General features: G+C 35.2%; 1 protein-coding gene across 1 annotated transcript in view; it reads left to right on the top strand.

Annotated features, from left to right (window-relative positions):
• Nucleotides 1–16398, top strand: part of MEI4 (meiotic double-stranded break formation protein 4) — a 128164-nt gene extending 111766 nt beyond the window's left edge. Inside the window, exon 4 of the mRNA XM_054568843.1 lies at nt 16127–16398. Coding sequence (XP_054424818.1) covers nt 16127–16393 — 267 coding nt within the window. The 3' untranslated portion in view covers nt 16394–16398. The remainder of the gene's footprint in view (nt 1–16126) is intronic.
• The last annotated feature ends 4922 nt before the right edge of the window (nt 16399–21320 follow it).

Genomic DNA, 21320 nt, shown 5'->3' on the forward strand with positions numbered 1-21320 from the left:
CCAACTAGATGGCTACTAGTTTAAACTGGAATAACCAGTTTAAATATTGACTATCAGAAATGTCAATTCTGTTTGAAAAATGGGTGTTTTGAAAATACCAGTTTCTGTGACTGATGGAAGTAGTCTCTTCTGTTGACTCAGTTCATTCTCTTGTTTTGTTTTGGAAAGAGTAAAAATGTTGTACTCCAGAAACCAAGTAGTCAGCCACCTTTCTTTAGAAAACTTCCTGGGTAAGGAGCACTGAAAAAGGCACTGGAGGATGTGAGAATCATTCTCTGTCCTCTCAAAAATCTTTTGTTCTTATTGAAACAAAATAAAATAAATTGATTTAAGTGAGAACAAAAAGATTGCTTGGAAAAGATAATCCCTGATATGAATTTTCTAAAAGTTGCATACTCTTGACCTTGAAACAGAGGTGATCAAGTCATAATCTGTTGAACGTCAGGCAAGTAAATGGAATGAAAGTATTTCATAACACTCAGCCTTATTTTAATAAGTAAAATTTAATATAGCAAATTAGCAATAAAAAGCATCACATAATTTCTTCATAGTGACCTGTCTCAAAGACAGGTGTGACTGTTGTGTCAGAGCAGAGCTGACTGCCATGGGCTTCTGCATGTGTTTTGCTATTTGCATCACATACACGCGCACACACAGATATCTAGATTAATAAATGTAACCCCCTGCTTTAAAGCCTAACTACTTTTAGCTGACAAAAATGAATTAGTAAATTAAACACTATTGCCTGTCAGTATTCCAAACTGGAATCATTCAACAATAAATAAGTCATCATAGGACTTAACCTGAGAAATACTGTACATGATTTGAAATGGATATTTAGCTAAAATGCACAATTAATAGATGAGCTTTTAAGTCTTCAGAAGAAGTAAGCATAATACCAATCTTGTTAAAGAGACATGGTCAAAGCTTTAGATAGAAATCTTTTCAAGTGTCAGTTTCATGCAATTAACCATTGACCGTTAGCTAAATAATAAACAGCCACATTTTTTTATACCAGATGTTTTAATTTCAAATGACCTACAGGTATTTGTTCAGAGTTTTGTTGTTTCATTTGCTCTATTTGATTTTGTTTTTAATCAAATGAAGCATTTTAAAAAGTGAATTTTATTAATGGTATAGAGATACATATAGTATTACATTGAGCCATGTGAAATTTCTGTTTTGTGTAGGTCAAAACTGTTAAATACAGAAAATTTGATATGGTTTAACCTAATATAACAAGGGTATAGGTCAAGACTTCCTAAAATTTAGCTTAAATTCCAGATTTCTGTGTGAGAACATATATGTTAACATATAAACACTTAAGGTGGAAATCTCATGAGGCTTGCATGGTAAATGAGCTCAATATTTCTAAAATTGCTAATCTTTTAAAAACTATCAAAATCCAGTTTTCTTGTTGCTATAGCAAATGGGACTTTTTCCTGCTTTCTGATTGATATTTCATTGTTTGTGTACAAAAATGCCTTTGATATCTGAATATTGACTGTGTATCCTGCTGTTTTGCCAACTTACACCATACACAAAAATAAACTCAAGATGGATGAAAGACTTAAATATAAGTCACGACACCATAAAAGTCCTAGAGGAGAACATAGGCACGAAATTGTCAGATATCCCACACAGCAATATTTTCACTGATATGTCCCCTACAGCAAGGGATATAAAGGAAAGAATAAACAAATGGGGACTTCATCAAAATAAGAAGCTTCTGCGCAGCTAAAGAAAACATCAGCAAAATAAAAAGGGAACCAACCGTATGGGAAAGTATATTAGCCAATGATACCTCCGGCAAGGGTTTGCTCTCCAAAATATATAAAGAACTCCCATGACTCCACTCCAGGAAGACAAACAATCCAATTAAAAAAAATGGGCAAAGGACCTGAACAGACACTTCTCCAAGTAGAACATACAGAAGGCCCAGAGACATATGAAAGGATGCTCAGCATCACTAACCATCAGAGAGATGAAAATTAAAACCACAATGAGATACCACTTCACACTGGTCAGAATGGCCATCATAAACAGATCAACAAACAGCAGGTGCTGGTGAGGTTGCGGAGAAAAGGGAACCCTAGTCCACTGTTGATGGGAATGCAGACTGGTGCAGCCAATGTGGAAAACAATATGGAATTTCCTCAGAAAACTAAAAATGGTACTGCCTTTTGACCTTGCAATTCCATTGCTGGGATTACCCTCTAAGAATCCTGAAACCCCAATTCAAAAGAACCTATGCACCCAATGTTCATGGCAGCACGATTTACAACAGTCAAGTGTTGGAAGCAACCTAAGTGCCCAACAGTAAATGAGTGGCTCAAAAAACTACAGTACATTTACACAATGGAATACTACGCAGCAGAAAGAAAGAAAGAGCTCCTCACCTTCGCGACAGCATGGATGGAACTGGAGAGTATTATGCAAGTGAAATAAGGCAGGCGGCGAAAGACAAATACCATATGATCTCACCTATAAGTGGAACCTAATCAACAAACAAATAAGCAAGCAAAATATAACCAGAGACTTTGAAATAAAGGACAAACTGACAGTAACCAGAGGAGAGAGGGGAGGTGATATCGGGGTAAAGGGGGAAGGGTCATCAAGGAACATGTATAAAGGACACATGGACAAAGCCGAAAGGGGGTAGGACTGAGGGTAGGAGGTGGGGTTGGGTGTGGCAGGAGAGGGGGAGTGGTGACAGGAAAATGGAGAACACTGTACTTGAACAACAACAAAGCTATCAGAATCCGAATTTATTCAGTGATACTGAGAATAAAATTCTTGAGGTGAGCGGATATTCCTTCGGTATGACAAAGCTGTTATATCTCCCTAAATGTGAGTACCCGAAAAAAAACAAATTAACAAAAAAAATTTTAATTTAGAGGAAATATATGCCTATCTTATTTCCTCATAATAAATGTTTAATAGTCACATACTGTGGATATTTTTAGTTTTTCTTTTTGTAAACATTTTTAAAGTTTGAGTATTACCTGCCCATTTTTTAGTCTCTAAACCTGAGTCAAACATTTAGAATTATAAAATTATGACATGAAATGTGTATTTTGGAATTCTTTGGTATTACATATACAAAAAACCATGCACATTTACCACAGTTAAAATGTCAAATCACAAGGCTTAAATTTAACCAAATTACAATTAACTATGTGTTCTATTCCTGCTTTAAATTCAGTTCTTAGGTCCTCTCTCTAGCTGTGCAAAAGGCCAAATTTAGAACTTTTAGGACACACATTCTTGCATCTTTGATTTTACAACTATTATGTTGTAAATAGCATACTTTTCTCAATTAAAGATTGAGAAAACTCTCTTTACTTGCTGTTCACCTTGTGTGGAATGGTCATTTAGCTCTGGATCAGAAAACAGTAGATTTTACATATAGGAAAGCAAATAGATTTTAGATGAAGTTTTCCACTAAAATTAAATATGCAGCCCATAGTTATGATATCTTATTTATTTGGAATAAATACATTTACTGTTATCAGGTAAGTATGAACCCATACTTATTTTTTAACATTTGAAAATGACTAGATTTTTTTTTCAACAATGACTCCATTACTGTCTTTTATGCCTATGTTGGCCACTTATCATCGTTTATTAATGTCAACATGTTCTTTAGAATATTCTCCATAAATAAATAAAAAGCATGCTATGCTCAAATTGCATATTAAACTTGCTAATTTACTGAAACCTCAAAATTTCAATATGAATTATGAGTCTCTAAGGACAGAATTATAGTACTCACTTTTTTCCACCCCCTCCAATCAGAACACTGTTTTCAAAGAATCTCCCAGCTTTAATGTTTAAGAAACAACACTTAAACAAAGTACACTTTTTTTTTAGTTTTATTTTATTATGTAAAATCGCTGCAAATGGGTGTTAAAGTTTTTCTGTCTAGTGAGTTGTATATCTGACTCACTGGATATTTTGACAACTTAGATCAAATTAGTAGAAAAACATGAGTATAAACGAACAGTTTGTTACATTTCTCCATAGAGGGAAGTTCTTGCTGCTGCTTTTACACCTTGGTTTTAATGAGGAAAGTAAATATATCTATTTGATTATATGAGGGGGAACCCCCAAAAAAGGGATTTATAAAAAATTGTGTATTTATTCTTACATATTTAAACTTCAGTACCTCAAAGTACTCTCCATTTCATGCCATACACCTATCGAGATGTTTTTCCACTGCTCAAAACAGTTTTTGAACTCATCGATTTTGATGCCTTTTAGTGCTTCTGCTGTTTTTGGTTTCACCTCTTCCACAGTGGCAAGATGTTTCCCTTTGAGGATTTTTTTCATCTGGGCAAAGAAAAAAGTCGCTGCAGGCAAGATGGGGTTAATAGGTATGGTCGGGCAGGATGTCACTCTGTTTTTGGTCAAAAACTGCTGAACACTCAGCCTCAGTGTGGTGTGGGCAGGTGTGCTCATAAATCACCCATCATGAAAAGGGCAAATGCCGTGAAAGAGTCTTCCAAAAAAATTCACTGAAGCGCAACACAGCCTCTCACAAAAATGCCAGTTGATACACTGATACAGATGGCTTCCTAGAACACTCACCTAGAACACTGAAAGCCTGCCCTTCAGAAGATAATTCCATTTTGGGGGGTCCCTCCTCATATATATATCTGCTGTTTATGGCTCTCCATTCCTAATACCTTTGTTAGTTATCAATACTTACCTTTCAGACTGACTATCTCATTTTCAGATCCAGTTGAAAAGATCTGAACTGGAAAGAGATATCCAAGTGAAGTAAAGGGATTTTAAACAGCAAGGGGCTTAATTAAACAGTATTATGGGAAGTCATTAAAGTGTGAAATGTGAGAGTAATATCTTGTAAAATTTATTTTACAGTTTTAATATAGATGAAAAAACCCTCAACAAACTATTAGCAAACCAAATTTAAAAATGCATTAAAATGATTATATGCCATGATCAAGTAGGATTTTCTAAGGATAGTTCAACATCTGCAAATCAATCAATGTGATATACCAGAATAACAAAATGAAGGATAAAAGTCATATGATCATTTTCTGCCTGAGCATCTTGATTAGAGCATTATCCTGTACTCCACGAAGTTGCGGGTTCAGTCCCCAGTTGGGGCACCTATGTAGGCTGCAGTTTCAATCTGTGGTCAGGGTATGTACAAGAGGCAGTGGATCTGTGTCTTTTTCTCTTTCACACTTCCGTCTCTCTCCCCCCGCCCCCATTTCCCGTCCTCTCTCTGTCTCACTATTAAAAAAATCAATAAACATATCCTCAAAAAGGGTGGATATTTTTAAAAAGGATTATTTCTATAACATTTTTGTCTTCCTAAAAGTAATTTGTCAAATTCATAAAACTAAACACTTTTTTAAAAAGGGTACATTTACTGTATGTCAATTATATCTCAAAAATATGATTTTTAAAAATGGAGAGATGGTGGTCAATTGATAAAAAAACAAAACAAGAAATGTATAATTAATTCACTTTGCTCTAGGCCCAGCCTCTATTTCAATAACAAGATAAAATGTTGATAATAAGTTTTTTTCTTTTATGTTTCTAAACCTCCCTGTGTGTTACGCAGTTTCACTCATCCTTTGATAGCAAGCTCTAACAGGCTGATTTCATTGAAGCAATGGTGATGCATTTTGAAAATAGAAAGAAAAATAGACCGATGTGCTGGCTTTTAATTTCTATGAACCCAACCTTGTTCAGTTGGCCTTTGGGAGATGATTAGATTATCTGAGGTCAACTAAATTTGGCTTTCAACTTCCAAATAGTATTATTGGAGAGGATCTGGTCACTTTTCAGCCCATCCCTTTGTTGTCACTAATCTTAGGCTTTGGATCCAGTGCTCTTAAAAAATATATGCATTTCTTGCTTACTTAAGGCCAATGTATCAAAGCTTAGCTAAGCAGCCTCTAGGAAATTATTTTACCCTCTGGCATTTGCCTGGCTGGGCAGTCACTGATACTGCTCCAAAAATCTGGCTCTTGCCTTCTGCCTGGTAGGGGAGGCTTTGATACTGTCTTGGATAATCTATTTGGCGTCCTAAAGAAGAATGTGTTTCTTGTTGATTTTACCCCCAATGACTATTTGGACATTTGTTTTTCATCAGTAATGGCCATCTGGATCTCTGTTTCCAGCATTTATCAGGTATTTCATCAGCTTTGATTTCTTTTTCTCAAGAATACTACTTCGTGCCTCCTCTTGCTATCTATGCCTTCTTTCAGAAAGATGAGTATCAAACATTTAAGTAACTGTAGACCTCATGGAACCAATCACCCTCTTTAAGATTTTGTTAACATTTAGAAGTGATTTGGCTGTTGACTGCACACACCAGTCATCCAGTCTATTTCCACTGCCTTAGAGAAGGCAGAGGGATTCTGCATCATGAATTGTTGCAGAGACTGGTAATAACCTTCCCTGCTCCCTGCTTAAGCACTCTACTTCTCCCTTGCTTCAATGCCTATCCACTGACCAAGACAGAGGCCCTTGTGGTAGTGGTCACACAGGTGTTTTACTTATGCTGACAATAATTTTAAAGCCCTCTCTCCAAAAACATGCTGCCATACCGTCTAACAGCAAGCGAACCTACAGGATCATCATTCACAACTAAACTCCTTTCTGCCCTTCAGCGTCTTCTCACACCATGTGACTCAAGTCTCTTTAGAGTTCTTTTATAGCTCTTAGTGCATGCATTCTGCCTTGTCATTATTTATTTACTTCTTTATCTTCCTAGATGCATGCTAGGAGTTCTTCTATAGGTAGGGATCCTGTCCTATTCATCTCTGTATCTTTAGCACTTACCATAGAGTATGGCACATGAGGGTACTCAATAAATGTTTGTAATAGGACTGAAGGGAGAGAAAGAGAGAGGAGTGCAAGGCAGGCAGAAACATAAAATTTTAAAGTGCTGAGTTTTCCCAGCAGAATTAGTCCTTGAAGAACTTCGCTGTTTTATTCCAGTCTCTGAGCTCTGTTCTTTTACTTAATAGACTTATATTAATAACCAAATCACCTGGTTTGCACTGCTTCATCGAGAACTACTTTAAAGAGGTTTCCAGCTTTAGACTAAGATTAATGTTGTACTATAAAATAGTGAAAAAGTTACTGAGTGGGATTGATGACCCCATAATTGAGGATAGAGATCCTGAGAAAGCAACTGGGGATGCGGCTCTTTTTCTTCCTGAGAAAGAATTGGGTAAAGCTATTTAAAATTGACTTGCGATCTGTCAGAACAGAGAAATGCGATGTCCGTGTATTCGGGACTGTCTATTCTTTATAAGAAGAAATCCAAGAATTAAAATCAGTGTGGAATCCATCTTATCATCATACCCACCAATCTGCTTCTTCTGATCACCCAAAAAAGTGGTAGGTAGGAGTCAAACCACAGAATATTTACCCAGAGAATGCAAACAAAATTTTGAAGTCTTAGGATTTAATCTATGATGCTACTGAGTTAGTCACCCAAAGGGCATATTATTTAGGAATCAGAAATTATTTTTTACCATCTGGCCTCTAGAATAGAACTTGAATAAGTTGAGCCATCTCACACTAGCCAGATAAGTAGAGAAATAACATTAAAAAGAGGCAGTCAAGCTACCTCTTTAAATATCATGTCTTGATGGAGGATGGAGTTAGGGACTTGGCAAAATGGGCCATTTTGCAGATCTTCATATCTTGTAGGGCCTTCTAATATCAGAAAGGCTCTAAAATAATCATCTCGTGTTTAGGGTACTCAGTACCACTCTTTTATGCAAAAAGGAAGTCTCTGCTAGATTACTACCATCTATGAAAGACTTTCTTGATAGAGGAAAGTAGATAAAGATGCCGCCTCACGTTCTTTACGCAGCTCTAGATGAACAATTCAAAATTCACAGCTCTAGGTGAACAGTTCACAGTAAGCGTGAGATGTGTCCTATTATTGACCACAGTACAGTATTTGAATAATACCAGTAGCCTTCATCTAGATGCAAAGGATCTTATAGATGGTGGTCTTCTTCACTTTGGGTAAAAACTTAAAGATGATTATGATGATAGTAGATAATACTTATTCAAAAAAATCTGTACTCTTGTGCTACATTTTAAACATGTGATTTAATGTAATCATCTCAACAATCCAATAGAGGAGTTACTGTTATTATTTATAAATTTTAGATGAGGAAACTGAAGTTTAGTGAGGTTCAAATAACTTGCCCAGCTCAAACAACTAGTAAATGGCCAGTTGGAATTTAATAAGCCATCAATATATGTTCAGTTGATGGCCTGCCTTTACAGAAAGCCTTGCTCAGTAAGATTCTGTTTTCTCAAAGGTCTCAACCAGCAGGAGCCTCTGCCACATCTGTTCTTGTTGAAGACTCGGTATCTATTTTTGTCAAACAAATACGAATCATCCTCTCGCTCTGTGATTCTTGTCCAAACTCCTCTTCTACTATAGACCTTTTTCTTCTTTTCAGTCTGCTCATTTTGCTATTAATTACCTCATTATATAAATTCATCCTCAAGAAACAGATTTGAGAAAAGTAGGTAAAACCAGTTAATGAGAAAAATCATTATTTTTAAACAAAGCTCATTACAGATTATTAAAACCCTTGGTTATTTATATTCCCCTCATGAATAGTTTTATGTACAACTCTTGCATACTGAACTATTTCCCTTAGGACACAAGACAAAATATCAAGATCCCAAATGTTAGTAGTTTCAGGAGTTTAGAACTTTTCATATAAGCTACCCCACAAATTAGACATAAGCCCCTCAGAACCAGTCTCGAGGACCCAACATTTAAGGTAGATGACTGTACCATCATCTGTATAAAGCAAAATAGATTAATACCCATTGAATCCTTTTTATTTTTCTTTGCCTAGCACTTTGATCAAAAGATGATTTACCAATCAATACCACTTACTCTCTTTCAGCAATGGCTTGCAGCTCATCTCTAGGAAATCTTCTCTAATTAACTACCCTCTGCTCCAGTCAGCCTCCTTGCCTTTTACCTCTTCATATGGGTCTGACACCCAGGATGCAAAGACAGGAAAAGGATACGATAACAATCTTCGTAGGAAACATAGTCTTAAGTGAACATGGGCTTCGTTTGCAATCATAAGTTCACTGATTTTATATCTTTATACACACATGCATATATATTATATAATATATAGTTATATATACATACATATAATACAATATATAATATATAATTGTAGATGTATATAATATGCAATATATAACTATATAATAGAATATAAATATACCTGTATACCTAGAGATAACTATATGTTTATATTGTATTATTCAAATATATATTTGAATATACTTCTATTTTTTAATTTATATTTATATTTTTTTACACATGCCCATGTATAAACACTCTATTAGATATAACATGCATGTGGTTCTCCTGCTCTGTTCTCAAGTTGCTAGCATGACCGTGTACAGTATTGTGCTGGGACCCTAGCCAAGCCCCTGATTATTTGTCAGCTCTTTAAGCGCTTTCCACTGGGCTTTAGAACCTTCAAGCTGCATAGTTAACTGCTGACAGAGAGTGAACTTCATCCTCCTCATCTCCTTGCCTGAAATTTACTGCCTTCTTTGCCTCTAGTAGGTAAAAAAGGCTAAGTTATTAAAACTCAGCGGTACTTTTCTCATTTAATTATTACAGTGATAGTGGACCTTTTCCTTTAAAGTATTGTGTTGAATTCATTCTTTTCAAGACTACTAATTTTAGTTGATTCTACTTGTTGCTCCTAATAAAATCTGGCATATAGGATACTGAGCCAATGGTGTATTATATTTAGTGATCATTGAATTTAACATTTAGATTATATGTCTATATTCTTTGACTTGATTTTCTGTCTTGCATTGATCCAGTTTTCTTTCACCTCTTGAGTTTGTAGAAATACAAAAAATACCATGTTCTGTTTTCACCCCTCCTGTACCAGCATGCTTATTTCTGAAAGTGTCAGACTTCACCTCCGCATGCCCTTGGCCAGCATATATAAATTATCAAACTGTTGAATTTAATGAACTGTCACATCCTCATATTTTTTTCAGCATTAAATACAAACAACCTAACTGTGAGCCACACCTCCAATGTGCAGTACCTTGTATTACATTATCTGCTGCCAAGGAATATGACTATTTTTGTCCCTTTATCATCTTTCTCCTTTACCTATCAGAGACAGCAGACCAGCACCTTTCCAAGGCTAAGAAACTTTAAGAGTTCCCTTCCTGCCTAGATGAAGCCTCAAGTTTCCAATTTTAAATGACTAAAGTGGAGGAAGGGAACCCCAACATAGTACAGGAAAACACGGCCTCCCAGCCTGGGTATATTGAGCTGCACAGTATCCGGCCCTTTCTGTCCGTCTGTGGGTGGCCCTCATCCGCATGCTCACAAAATGGCTCTTCTACTGCCAAGCATTTCATCTGTATCTCCAAGCAGGAAAAACGATGAAGAGGGAAGGCAGAATGTGCATTCCACCCGATTTTGCCTTCTATTGAAGAGTTTTCTCAGAAACCCACCCAGATACTTATCTTTACATCTCTTTGACCAGACTTAGCCTTAAGAGAGACTAGAAAATGTACATTTTTCGTTGCTTTATTATTATCTTGAACAAAACTAGTGTTAGCAAATGAAAAAGGAGGGAGAAGTGGATGTGGGGTAAGCAAGCAGCAGTGTCCGCTTCAAGGATAATAACTTTACAAAAATGCCTAGTTAACCTTGACTGAATTCTGACTAAAATAGTAATTAGGAAATTGGCATTATATGTCTATAGCCTTAACTTCAGAATCTAAGTTTTAATGTGAAATTTAGCTGCATGTGACGAAATATTAATATTTTTTCACCATTTGAAAAATATCTGTACACTTTGACTTTCTCAAGCCCAGCTCAGGAATAGAAAAATAAAAATAAAAAATATTTTAATTCTAAAAATGTTCTACAAAAATATCTGGTGATTTTTCTTCCAGGAAAGTGTTTCCTCTTCTGAAGGCCCCTGTTACAGAAAATGGATTAGGTAATAAGAAATAGCCATGGGACTGTAGAAGCTCCCTGTCAAGGCTCCTTCCATTTTAGAAGACCTAGATAGTAAGATAAACTGATAGCACTGTATCAGATGCACGCAGCCACATGGCTTATGTACCGAGGCTCATTCAATATTTCCAGCAGGGTGTTAACACAAAACACCTGGGCATTTTCCAGGTGGGTATGTTCCCCCTTGTTTTGGGTATTTTCTAACAATGTGACACTGAGAATATAAAAATCACACCAAAATATAGAAGTGTATCTATCAGCTGTCATCTTAATGTCATTTATTTTAGTTTTTATTCGGCTGTTTCTGAAAGTGTCTGAGCATATGATTAAGCAGACCAGGCAGCTGCCAGTGTGAGGGAATGTGGTAACTACAGGAAAGGCCTCCCCCACAGTCAGGCACTTCAGTCACGTTGAGAGGGAGGGCCGCTAAGGCACGTAGGTTTAGTGCAGACTGTCTCTAAAGAGAGGAGCTAGTTTAAAATTTATTAATAGTCTATGAGCTGTTAACACCTTGGAACAATAGAGTTTATTCAATTACTTATTAAGAGAATAGGCATTTAGGATAGAGGTAGAACCCAAGACAGATAAATTCTGATAAAAGTCAAAAAGCCTAGAGTGAGATTCTGAAAGCAAATGGAAAAGTACCAAGACACACTCAGCCTGCTTTACACACTTGCCCTGAAATTGCCTGGGATGCTATGGTGTTTATCAGGACAGAGAACTTCACGATACTGTGATAATTAAAAAAAAAACCAAAAGCACACCTGGCAATTTTTAACTGTTCAGAAGAATGAGTTATACATGAAAACCACGGTTAACTAAAAATCAATCTAAATAACTTCAAAAAAGAGTAATCATTTGGTTCATAAAATGCCAATATATTTCAAGGTCCCCCTAGTATAAATATTGTAGTAGAATATATAGCTAATATTAATAGAAGTGAACTCTAAAATCATTTGCTCCATTCTATCTATTCTTATCATGATAAAGTATTATACCCTATTGCAGCTAAGCTCCAAAGTAAATGAAGTAAATTTACCTTTTTGCTATAGAATTTGCATTAAGAACTACCTACTTTCTGTTTATGTCTAAATAAATATATGTTTGTAATAGTTCCAAGAAGAATTATACATGAACTCATATAGGAATTTGGACTATTCATGGTCATTACTGAGCAGGTTTAAAAGACATGTAAATATTGCTTGCATGATCAGGTTAAAGACATAAGGTAAATTTTTTTAGTTTAGAATAAAGCATTGAAAAGTTTTTTCATATTGAAAAATGTCACTGACATTCCTTCAGGTAATAACCAGTACAGCAGTCCACCCCTTGTCTGTGAGAGATATATTTCAAGACCGCCAGTGGAAGCCTGATATTTACTGTGGATAGTATTAAATCATATGTATAACTGAAACTATGGAAAACAAATTTGTGAATAAGGCGGCACTACTGCATATATCTATAGTAGTATTGTATCTTTTAAATTACTACAATTTCCAGTAAATTCAAAACAACAAATGTATAGTGACATTTACTATAAACAATTAAGACATTCTTCTAGGAATTACAGAAACTGTGGAGACAGGAATGCATAGGCTTCTCTCAACATGTTTATAGTCTAAACAGATAGTAAAACAAATATATAACCAACCAAAATATTAGGTAAATAATTTATATCTATGAATATGGTGGGATCCAGAAATGCTCGATGGATACAAGACACTTGTGATGGGCACTGAATGCTGACCAGGGTCCTGGTACTTAGTAATTGATCCTAGAGTCCATCCTACATCAAGGGAATGCACATATCTATTAGGTATAATCATCTAATAATGTGCAGTCCAATTAGTAGGAGTGTGAGGTACAGGTGAAGAAGTAGTTATTATTTTAAGCATTTTTAAAGAAAGTATCAAATAGAACAATCTTAAAATTTGTACAGAACCATAAAAGACCCTGAATAATCAAAGCAATCTTGAGAAAAAAAAGAACCAGAGGCATCATGCTCTTTTATTTCAAACTATATTACAAGGCTTCAGTAATCAAAGTAGTATGTTATTGTCATTAAAACAGACTCACAGATCAATGTAGCCAAATAGAGACTCCAGAAATCAACTCACTCATATATGATCAACTAATTTATGACAAAGGAGCCAAGAATATTCCATGGGGAAGGGACAATCTCTTCAATAAGTGGTGTTGGGAAAACTGGACAGTAACATACCAAAGAATGTTACTTACACCATAGACCAAAATTAACTCAAAATGGATTGAAGATTTGATGTAAGACCCAAAAATCATAAAACTAGAAGAAAAGATAGGCAGTAAGCTTTTTGACATTTGTCTTGGCAATTAATTTTTTAAATTTTCAACAAAAGCAAAAATTAACAAGTGGGACTACATCAAACTAAAAAGTTTGCACACAGCAAAAGAAGCCATCAACGAAATGAAAAGACAACCCCACTGCATGGGAGAACATATTTAGCAGTGATACATCTGATAAGGGAGTAGTAAACAAAATTTATAAAGAACTCATAAAACTCAACACTAAAATAAACTGAACAATTCAGTTTTAAAAAGTAGACAAAGGACCTGCCTCTCCAAAAAGGACATACAGATGACATATAGACATATGAAAAGATGCTCAAATTCACAAATTAAAACCACAATGATGTATCACCTCACACCTGTCAGAATGGCTACCATCAATAAAAGAACAAATAAGTGTTGGTGAGGATGTGGAGAAAGGGGAACACTTATGCACTATGGGTGGGAATGCAGATTGGTGCAGCCACTGTGGAAAGCAGTATGGAGTTTTCTCAAAAAAAAAAAAAAAATGGAACCAACGACCTTATAACCTAGGAATCACACTTCTGGGTATATATCTGAAGAAACTCAAAACACTAATTAAAAGGAATATAATTAAGCAACCAAAGTGCCCATCAATAAACAAGTGGATAAAAAAGTGGTGGTACATATATACAACAGAATATTACTTGGCCATAAAAATGAATGAAATCTTAACATTTGTAAGAGCGTGGATGGACCTACAGGTATTATGCTAAATTAAAAAATCAGAGAAAGGTAAATACCATATGGGTTCACTTATATGTGGAATCTAAAGAACAATATAAACAAACAAAACAGCAACAGACATAGACACAGAAAAGAGACTGATGGTTGCCAAAAGGGCAGGGGTTGAGGGCCTGGATGAAAAAGCTGAAGGGGTTGAGGTGTACAAATCACTAGTTAAAAAACAGTCATGAGGATGTAAAATGCAGCTTAGAGAATATAGTCAATAATATTGTAATAACTATGTATGGTGCCAGTTGGGTACTGGAAATACTAGGGAGGAACACTTTGTGTATGACGGTCTAACCATTATGCTATACGCCTGAAACTAATGCAAGATAGTATTAAATGGTAACTCTAATTGAAAAAAAATCTTTTCAGCACCTATTGATATGTTTTTCACTTTAAATTTGTTGATGTTGAATTATATTGATAGAATTCCTATTATTTAATCACCTCAAAAAAACAAAACAAAACCTCTACTTGATTATATTGTAGGATTAAATGTAATTGTTTGGAATCATGTGTCTATATTCATAAACTTGGAAATGTATATACTCATAAATGAGACTGATCTAGTTTCCTGTTTTTGTATTTTTATTAAATTTGAGGGAAAAAGTAGTAGTTATCTAAATCCATACTTGACTCTATTAGACCACCTTATTGAATACATTCCCCTGGCTCTACAAGAATGTTTCTTACTCTGCCTGGGATGGCTCAGTTGGTTGGAATGTTACCCCATAAACAAAGGTTGCAGGTTTTATTCCTGGTCAGGGCACATGCTTAGCTTGCAGGTTTCATCTGCAGTCAGGGCACATACAAGAGGCAGCCAATCGCTGTGTCTTTCTTTTTCTATCTCCTTCCCTTCCCCTTTCTCTAAAATAAATAAGCATGTCCTCTGATAAGGATAAATAAATGAGTGAATGAAAGAATGTTTCTTTGTTTATATGTTATCATAGTGGATAGATTTGGTGAATGTTTTCAACACATTTTTTAAAAAGCGAATGATAAAGTCAGTTTGTATCTTTACACTGATTCTTGTATTCCCTCATGTCATGCTTTTCATTGCCCATCCTTTGACTCATCTCACTTTCCGCCATCTAGGCCTACTAATAACTTCTACAAGATACATCTTCCAGACCATGAATCTGATTCCACAATCAAATCACATTACTTCATGACTTGTGAAGACTCAGGATACGATCATGCCTGGCCGCTTACAGATCACAGCTCTCAACTGCTCTAAGACTGAGTTTTACAGTGAAACATGCTCCTAAATTCCTTCCTCTAAAAATCCTTCTATCATTGGCAGGAGTATAATTGAAGAATGGAAGTCTTTGATGAAATCTGGAAATACACACAGTACTTGATATGTGTAAGACTCTCTGCCAAGTATTCTCAGAATCATCTGAATGATGAATTGTAGCAATAATGCAGAGAAAGAACCTGGAACTTTGTAAACCATCAAGAGAAAAAAATAATTCAAGATTAGAAAGTCTTTGGAAAAAAAATCTGTTCTCCTTTGTCCTCTCCCTTTTCCCTCCCCAAAGGAACAGGAAGACAGAAGGCGTTAGGTCAAATACAGTTGACCCTTGAACAACATGGGTTTGAACTGTGTGGGTCTACTTATACAGAGATTGTTTTTCATTAAATACCTGTGCTGTCTTCTCTGTATGGCTGGGAGTTTGCTGATGCAGAGGGCTGACTCTATGCATTGATCTACACCATTTTATATAGGGGACTTGAGGATCTGCAGATTTTGTACCCACTCAGCATCCTGGAACAAATCCCCTTGGATACCAAGGGACAACTTAAGTTTTGGGGGAATCACAAATTATGTGTGCATTTTTGACTGTATAGAGGGGGTGTCAGTCCCCTAACTCCTGCACTGTTCAAGAGTCAACTGCCTTTATTTTTATGTGAAAATTTAACTTCTGTAGTTGGCTTTTCTTCTGTGCTGAGCTCCAATATTTTTTTAAAGAAGTCTGTTGTTTTGTTTTGTTTTTTTGGTAGGTGCAAGCCAGTTATGATGTGACACGCTATGAAAATATTTTCTCCCTCTTCTGGATTCTGGAGCAGCTTCTTCAAAAGGAAAATGAAGGCAACACTTCCGATATGGGGAATGATAACCAGGAAATCCAGAAATTTCTTCAGAAGCATGATGAAGCTATTTTCCAGCTATCTGATACATTTCCCTTACTTACTTTTTATTTATGGAGACTGGGCATTCTCTTGAACTCCATAGAAATAAAAACTGTTGAAGATAACTCACTTCCTTAGCAATTTACCAAATATCAGAAGCATACTAAAGTTGAATTTATCAAGATGTTCTACTTAAAAGATTGTCAAAAATATTTTTAAATGAGCATTTTAAATGGATCTCTACATGTAATCATTAATTAATAGTCCTTACTTTTGTATAAAAGATTATGGTTCATATTTCTATAACAGCCAGTATCAGCCTTATTCCCATGTAACTGTACCTTAAAATGGTACTCAATATAAGTCTATTATTCTCTAAAATGGACCATTAATTGTGTATATCATAAAAGATATTTACATTTTAAAATATTTCCATGTAATAGATACTAAAACGTAATGAAAGAGATCTTAAGAGTTTTATTGATTTATCTATACAGTATTTAAAATAAGAGGTTGTAAATTCAATTTTTAAAACTCTTAAGAGTTTCACTTACATCATTGTCTGTCATCATAGAAGGGATTTGTGTAGGAGGAGGAAAGTATTTAACATTGTAAAGGTAATTGCCTTTAATTTTATGTAATCAACATATCTGTCAAATCCTTTTGAAAGTACTAATTAGTTATTTAAATGTTTGTTTTTTTAAAAAAAGTTTGTTTTGATTCTGTTGGTTACATGTAATATTCCTATTGTTAAAATGTAATTAAGTCATGTATAAAAGTCATTAAGGAAATTTTCACAAATTGTTACATTTTTCTAGAAATATACTTTATACATACTAAAGATATTGGTTAAATTTTCCAGTTACACTACTTCGTTGACTTTATTTCAATTATTAAAATATACCTAACTAGCTTAATGAGCACACCAAATGTACTCTCCTGTAGTACAATTTAGGTCACAACAAACACAAATTTACTTCATTAATTATATGTGATCATTGTTTCATAAATTAATTACAATTCCCAAATGCCATTGGTATTTTTTGCATGTAAAACCATATCATTATCTGTCGATTACCTTTAGCTTTCTAGAGAAGATAAAGCCTTTTTTGCAATCCTGAGACTCAGTGTATGTATCAGTCAGCAACTGTTATATCGAAATCTCAGTGACATACAAGAATTATTTCCCTGATATGTGCATCACTCGGGGCTCAGCTCATCTGAACTGGGCTAGGCTGGAAAGCTCTGCTCAGGTTGCAGAGCTCACTGGGCTGGGCTCCTTGTTGCAAATTCGGTTTTGGTCTCTTCCACATGCACATATTGTGGAGCCCAGATTAAGGTGGAAAGAGCAACTCAGAGGAAGCTCTTCCGTGGCAGTGGCAGATTGGCAGGAGAAAAAGGACTAGGCTGAGCTGTCCCGCTGTAACTTCTGCCCGCATGCACTGGCCAGAGAACATCAAATGCCAAGGCCAGAGAAAAGGGACAGGGAAGTAGCTCCACCTGGAGTGGAAGAACTTACAAGTCATATTGCAAAGGTCATGGATACAGGAGACAGTGTAGAATTGGGGTGAGTAATTTACTCCACCACACATAGCAGTTGAACACAAAAAGGATATTCTAGATCTTGAATAATTCAAGAAACTTTCCTAATATTTCATTCCTGGGACTTGTACAAATTGCTTCAGTTAATGACACTACACAATACCCACTGTCCACGACACGCCCCCATCCTCTCTTCCATATGTTTGGACAAGGTTGGTAGATGTTCAGGCAACAGCAGGGGCCCTCTTCCCACTGCAGTCAGCCAACACAGGGGTCATAAGAACCCTTTTATAACCAGAACAGGTTTCTTAATTCCAGTAGTCTTCAAAGCTTCACAGTCTGAAAACTGGTCTGGGAAATGTATTGGTTATAGAATAACAGACAAGTGTTGGGAATCATTGGTAATGTATATAATGGAGATATATTTTATTTCTATTTGGTGGTATTTTTATGTAACCACTAAACTTCAGTCAATTATATGACACCTAATCTTTCATATTCTGTGTTTCAGTCTATAACAGTGTTAACTGCTGTAAATTTAGCATTGAGGTCTAAATGTACTGCTGATAAAAAAAAAAGATAAAATACAACATTTTTAACTGTATTTCAATAAAGCAGTGAAAGATAAAAAATGAGCAAATGAATGATTAAAACCAGAATTAAGAATATTTTATCCATTGAGATTTGATTAATGTAGGGCTACAATTAAGACTTTGGGGATAAGAATAATGGAGAGAGCAGAAACTGAGCAGTGCTGAAATTGGATTAGGATAGTGTGGGGAATAAAAGGAACCATAGAACAGCCCTAAAATGGAGGAGGAAATAGAAATGGTAAGTGCCAACACTCACATAGTATTTATATTCTACATACTCATAAATATACATATTAATATGTGGTATTACTATGACATTACATATATAATTATATGTATATTTTATATATTATTGATTTTATATTACATATAATACCTAATAACATGTTAATATATTAGTAATAACTAGATGCCAGGTACTAATCGAACCTTTTTGTATATATTAACTCATTTGATTCTCCCGGCAACCCTGTATGATAGGTAACATTAGTCCCTCCATTTTAGAGATGAGGTACTCAGGCAAAGGAATATTCAACAGCTTGCTCAAGTTCACACAACCAGGAAGACTGTGGTTTTACTTCCAGGGTTCTATCTGCCCAGACTATACTCTTTATTGCTGAGCATCGCTGCCTGTTCAGTGCAAACTGACATCTCACAAAACTCTCACAAATACCACACCTTTGTGACTGTCATCGAAGCTTTCCATGCCCTCAACTACAAATCTAATGGTATGGCAGTTAATATTAGCTTATTTTGGATTCTTCAAGCCCTGCAAAGCAGCTGTCCTGTCTACTACCATCTCTGAGCTACAGCATATTTGTCCTTTTCTAAACTGTATAGCATTTTATCACAGTCAAAACATCTTCAAATATTAATGTTCTAAAAAGTGCAAAACTCACTCAAAAGGTGCGGTGGCTGGACTGTCAGGCTGCAGCGCTCTCCCCAGTGGGGAGGAAACAAATGTGATTGTTTTGTACTGGGCTCTGTAGATAGATATTGGTGATATTTTATGCAGCCCTTTCACAAACTGTTGGACTTTTCAGTCACATTTGTTGGCATTCTATAAATAGGGCAGTATATTCTTAGAGAGGCGAGGAAAATAAAACTGTTTACATTTACAAATTTTTATGTACCTTCATGGATTTTTAAAAACATATTGGTGACTCTGGCTTATGATAGTCTGGTTTTATTTATTCATCCAATATTAAGCACCAACTTTGTGCAAACCAATTATTTACACATATAAAATATAAGCATATTAAGTTTTACATTTTATCAGATTTATAAAAACAAAATTTTCTTTTAACAGTCAATATAATGACCCAACAGCATCCATATAGATAGATGATAGATGACAGAAGATAGAGTGATAACATTGACCTAATATTGAAAAAGATACAGGATTTTTATTATTACGGGAAGCCAATTAATTCACTTTAAATTATTTATGGAATCGGGCAACATTAAATGCATTTAGTCAATGAATGGGCTGCTCTTTTAGAATTGTCAAAATATTAGAGAGTATAACATACAGGAAATGACCTTAGCTTTTTTCGTCTTTGTTTTTCCTTTAATATGAAAATCCTCTTAGTAGTGATAGGAACCTATTACTACTACTAAGAAGCAAAGCTTATAAAAAGAAAATATGACACATTCAAGACATTGAAATAATTAACTTTATAATTCATAGATATATACTCTGAATCTGTAATATTTTCTTCTGATATTTTATCTAATTTTTGTTGTAGCCACTTACCTGGTTGGTGAATATCTATTATATTTCAGTCAGTAGTTGTGTTTCATAGCCAATCCATTGGGGCATCAAGATTTACAACACTAATCTCAGCAGTCTCTGATCTATATATAAAGCAGTGATTCTCAAATGTGGTCTCCAGGCCACCGGCATCAGCAACACTCAGGCCCCCGTTAGACATACAAATTCTAGGGCCCCACCGCAGACCTACTTCAGAATCACAAAGGCTAGGGTGGAGCCCAGATTTCTGTTTTATCAAGTCCTATAGGTGGGTCTGATGCCCACCAAGGTTTGAGAACCACTGCTATAATCACTGTTTTTTGCTGCACAGGAGAAATTAATCTATATAAAATCATACACAAAGTAGAAATTTAGTCATCCCAAATTCCTTAATGAATTATTTAATTTTCTCTGCATGTGCCTTAAAATTCCAAAGGAGGATTTTGTGGAACTTAATTATTCATGATTCACTTAAAATGAGTATCTAACTTGTAAAAATATCTGTCAACCTTAATAACACTTCAGAAAAATTAGCATCATTATACTTAGCTTGTAGTTCCTTCACTAAAATAATGGCTTCCTATTGGTGTATTTTAAAAAATTATTACAATCCAAGTTTAAGAGATATAAATTAATGAGAGCTTTCTGCATTAGCCCTGGTATATACAGTGATGAACATGCAGAAAGATGCAAACATAATGTTACTTTACTCCTAAGTTGGGATACTAGGTAAAATAATATCTAATAATATCAGAATATTCATCTTATTCCCAGAGATCTGTTTTTATACATGTGATAAATATAGCATAGTAGCAAATATATTTTTCTATCCTAGAGATGAAATTCTATCTTCTTTAAATCCTCTGGAATATGGTGAGATGTAAATAAGTAATAAACAATTGCCTGTTCTCAGCTCTTGGGCTTAATTTATTTCCAGCATGTTGCGTCGCTTCCACATTACTGTGAGCTCCAGAGCTGCCCAAGGACAGCACCCCTAATGGGATAAAGGCACAGAGCTATCACTGCTTTTAGCCTGAATGATTTAGCTACTAAGACCTTTCCATGAATGCTTAATCATTTCAGGAAGAACAGAAACACCAAACACTTACCCAGCAGGGAAAAGGATATGTTTGTTCTTAACGCACTCTCAAACACACACTCAACATTCATTTTGTAA

Source organism: Pteronotus mesoamericanus, unplaced genomic scaffold (assembly GCF_021234165.1).
Source record: "Pteronotus mesoamericanus isolate MK-2021 breed Mesoamerican mustached bat unplaced genomic scaffold, CSHL_Meso_final contig_20, whole genome shotgun sequence".
NCBI classification, from domain to species: domain Eukaryota; kingdom Metazoa; phylum Chordata; class Mammalia; order Chiroptera; family Mormoopidae; genus Pteronotus; species Pteronotus mesoamericanus.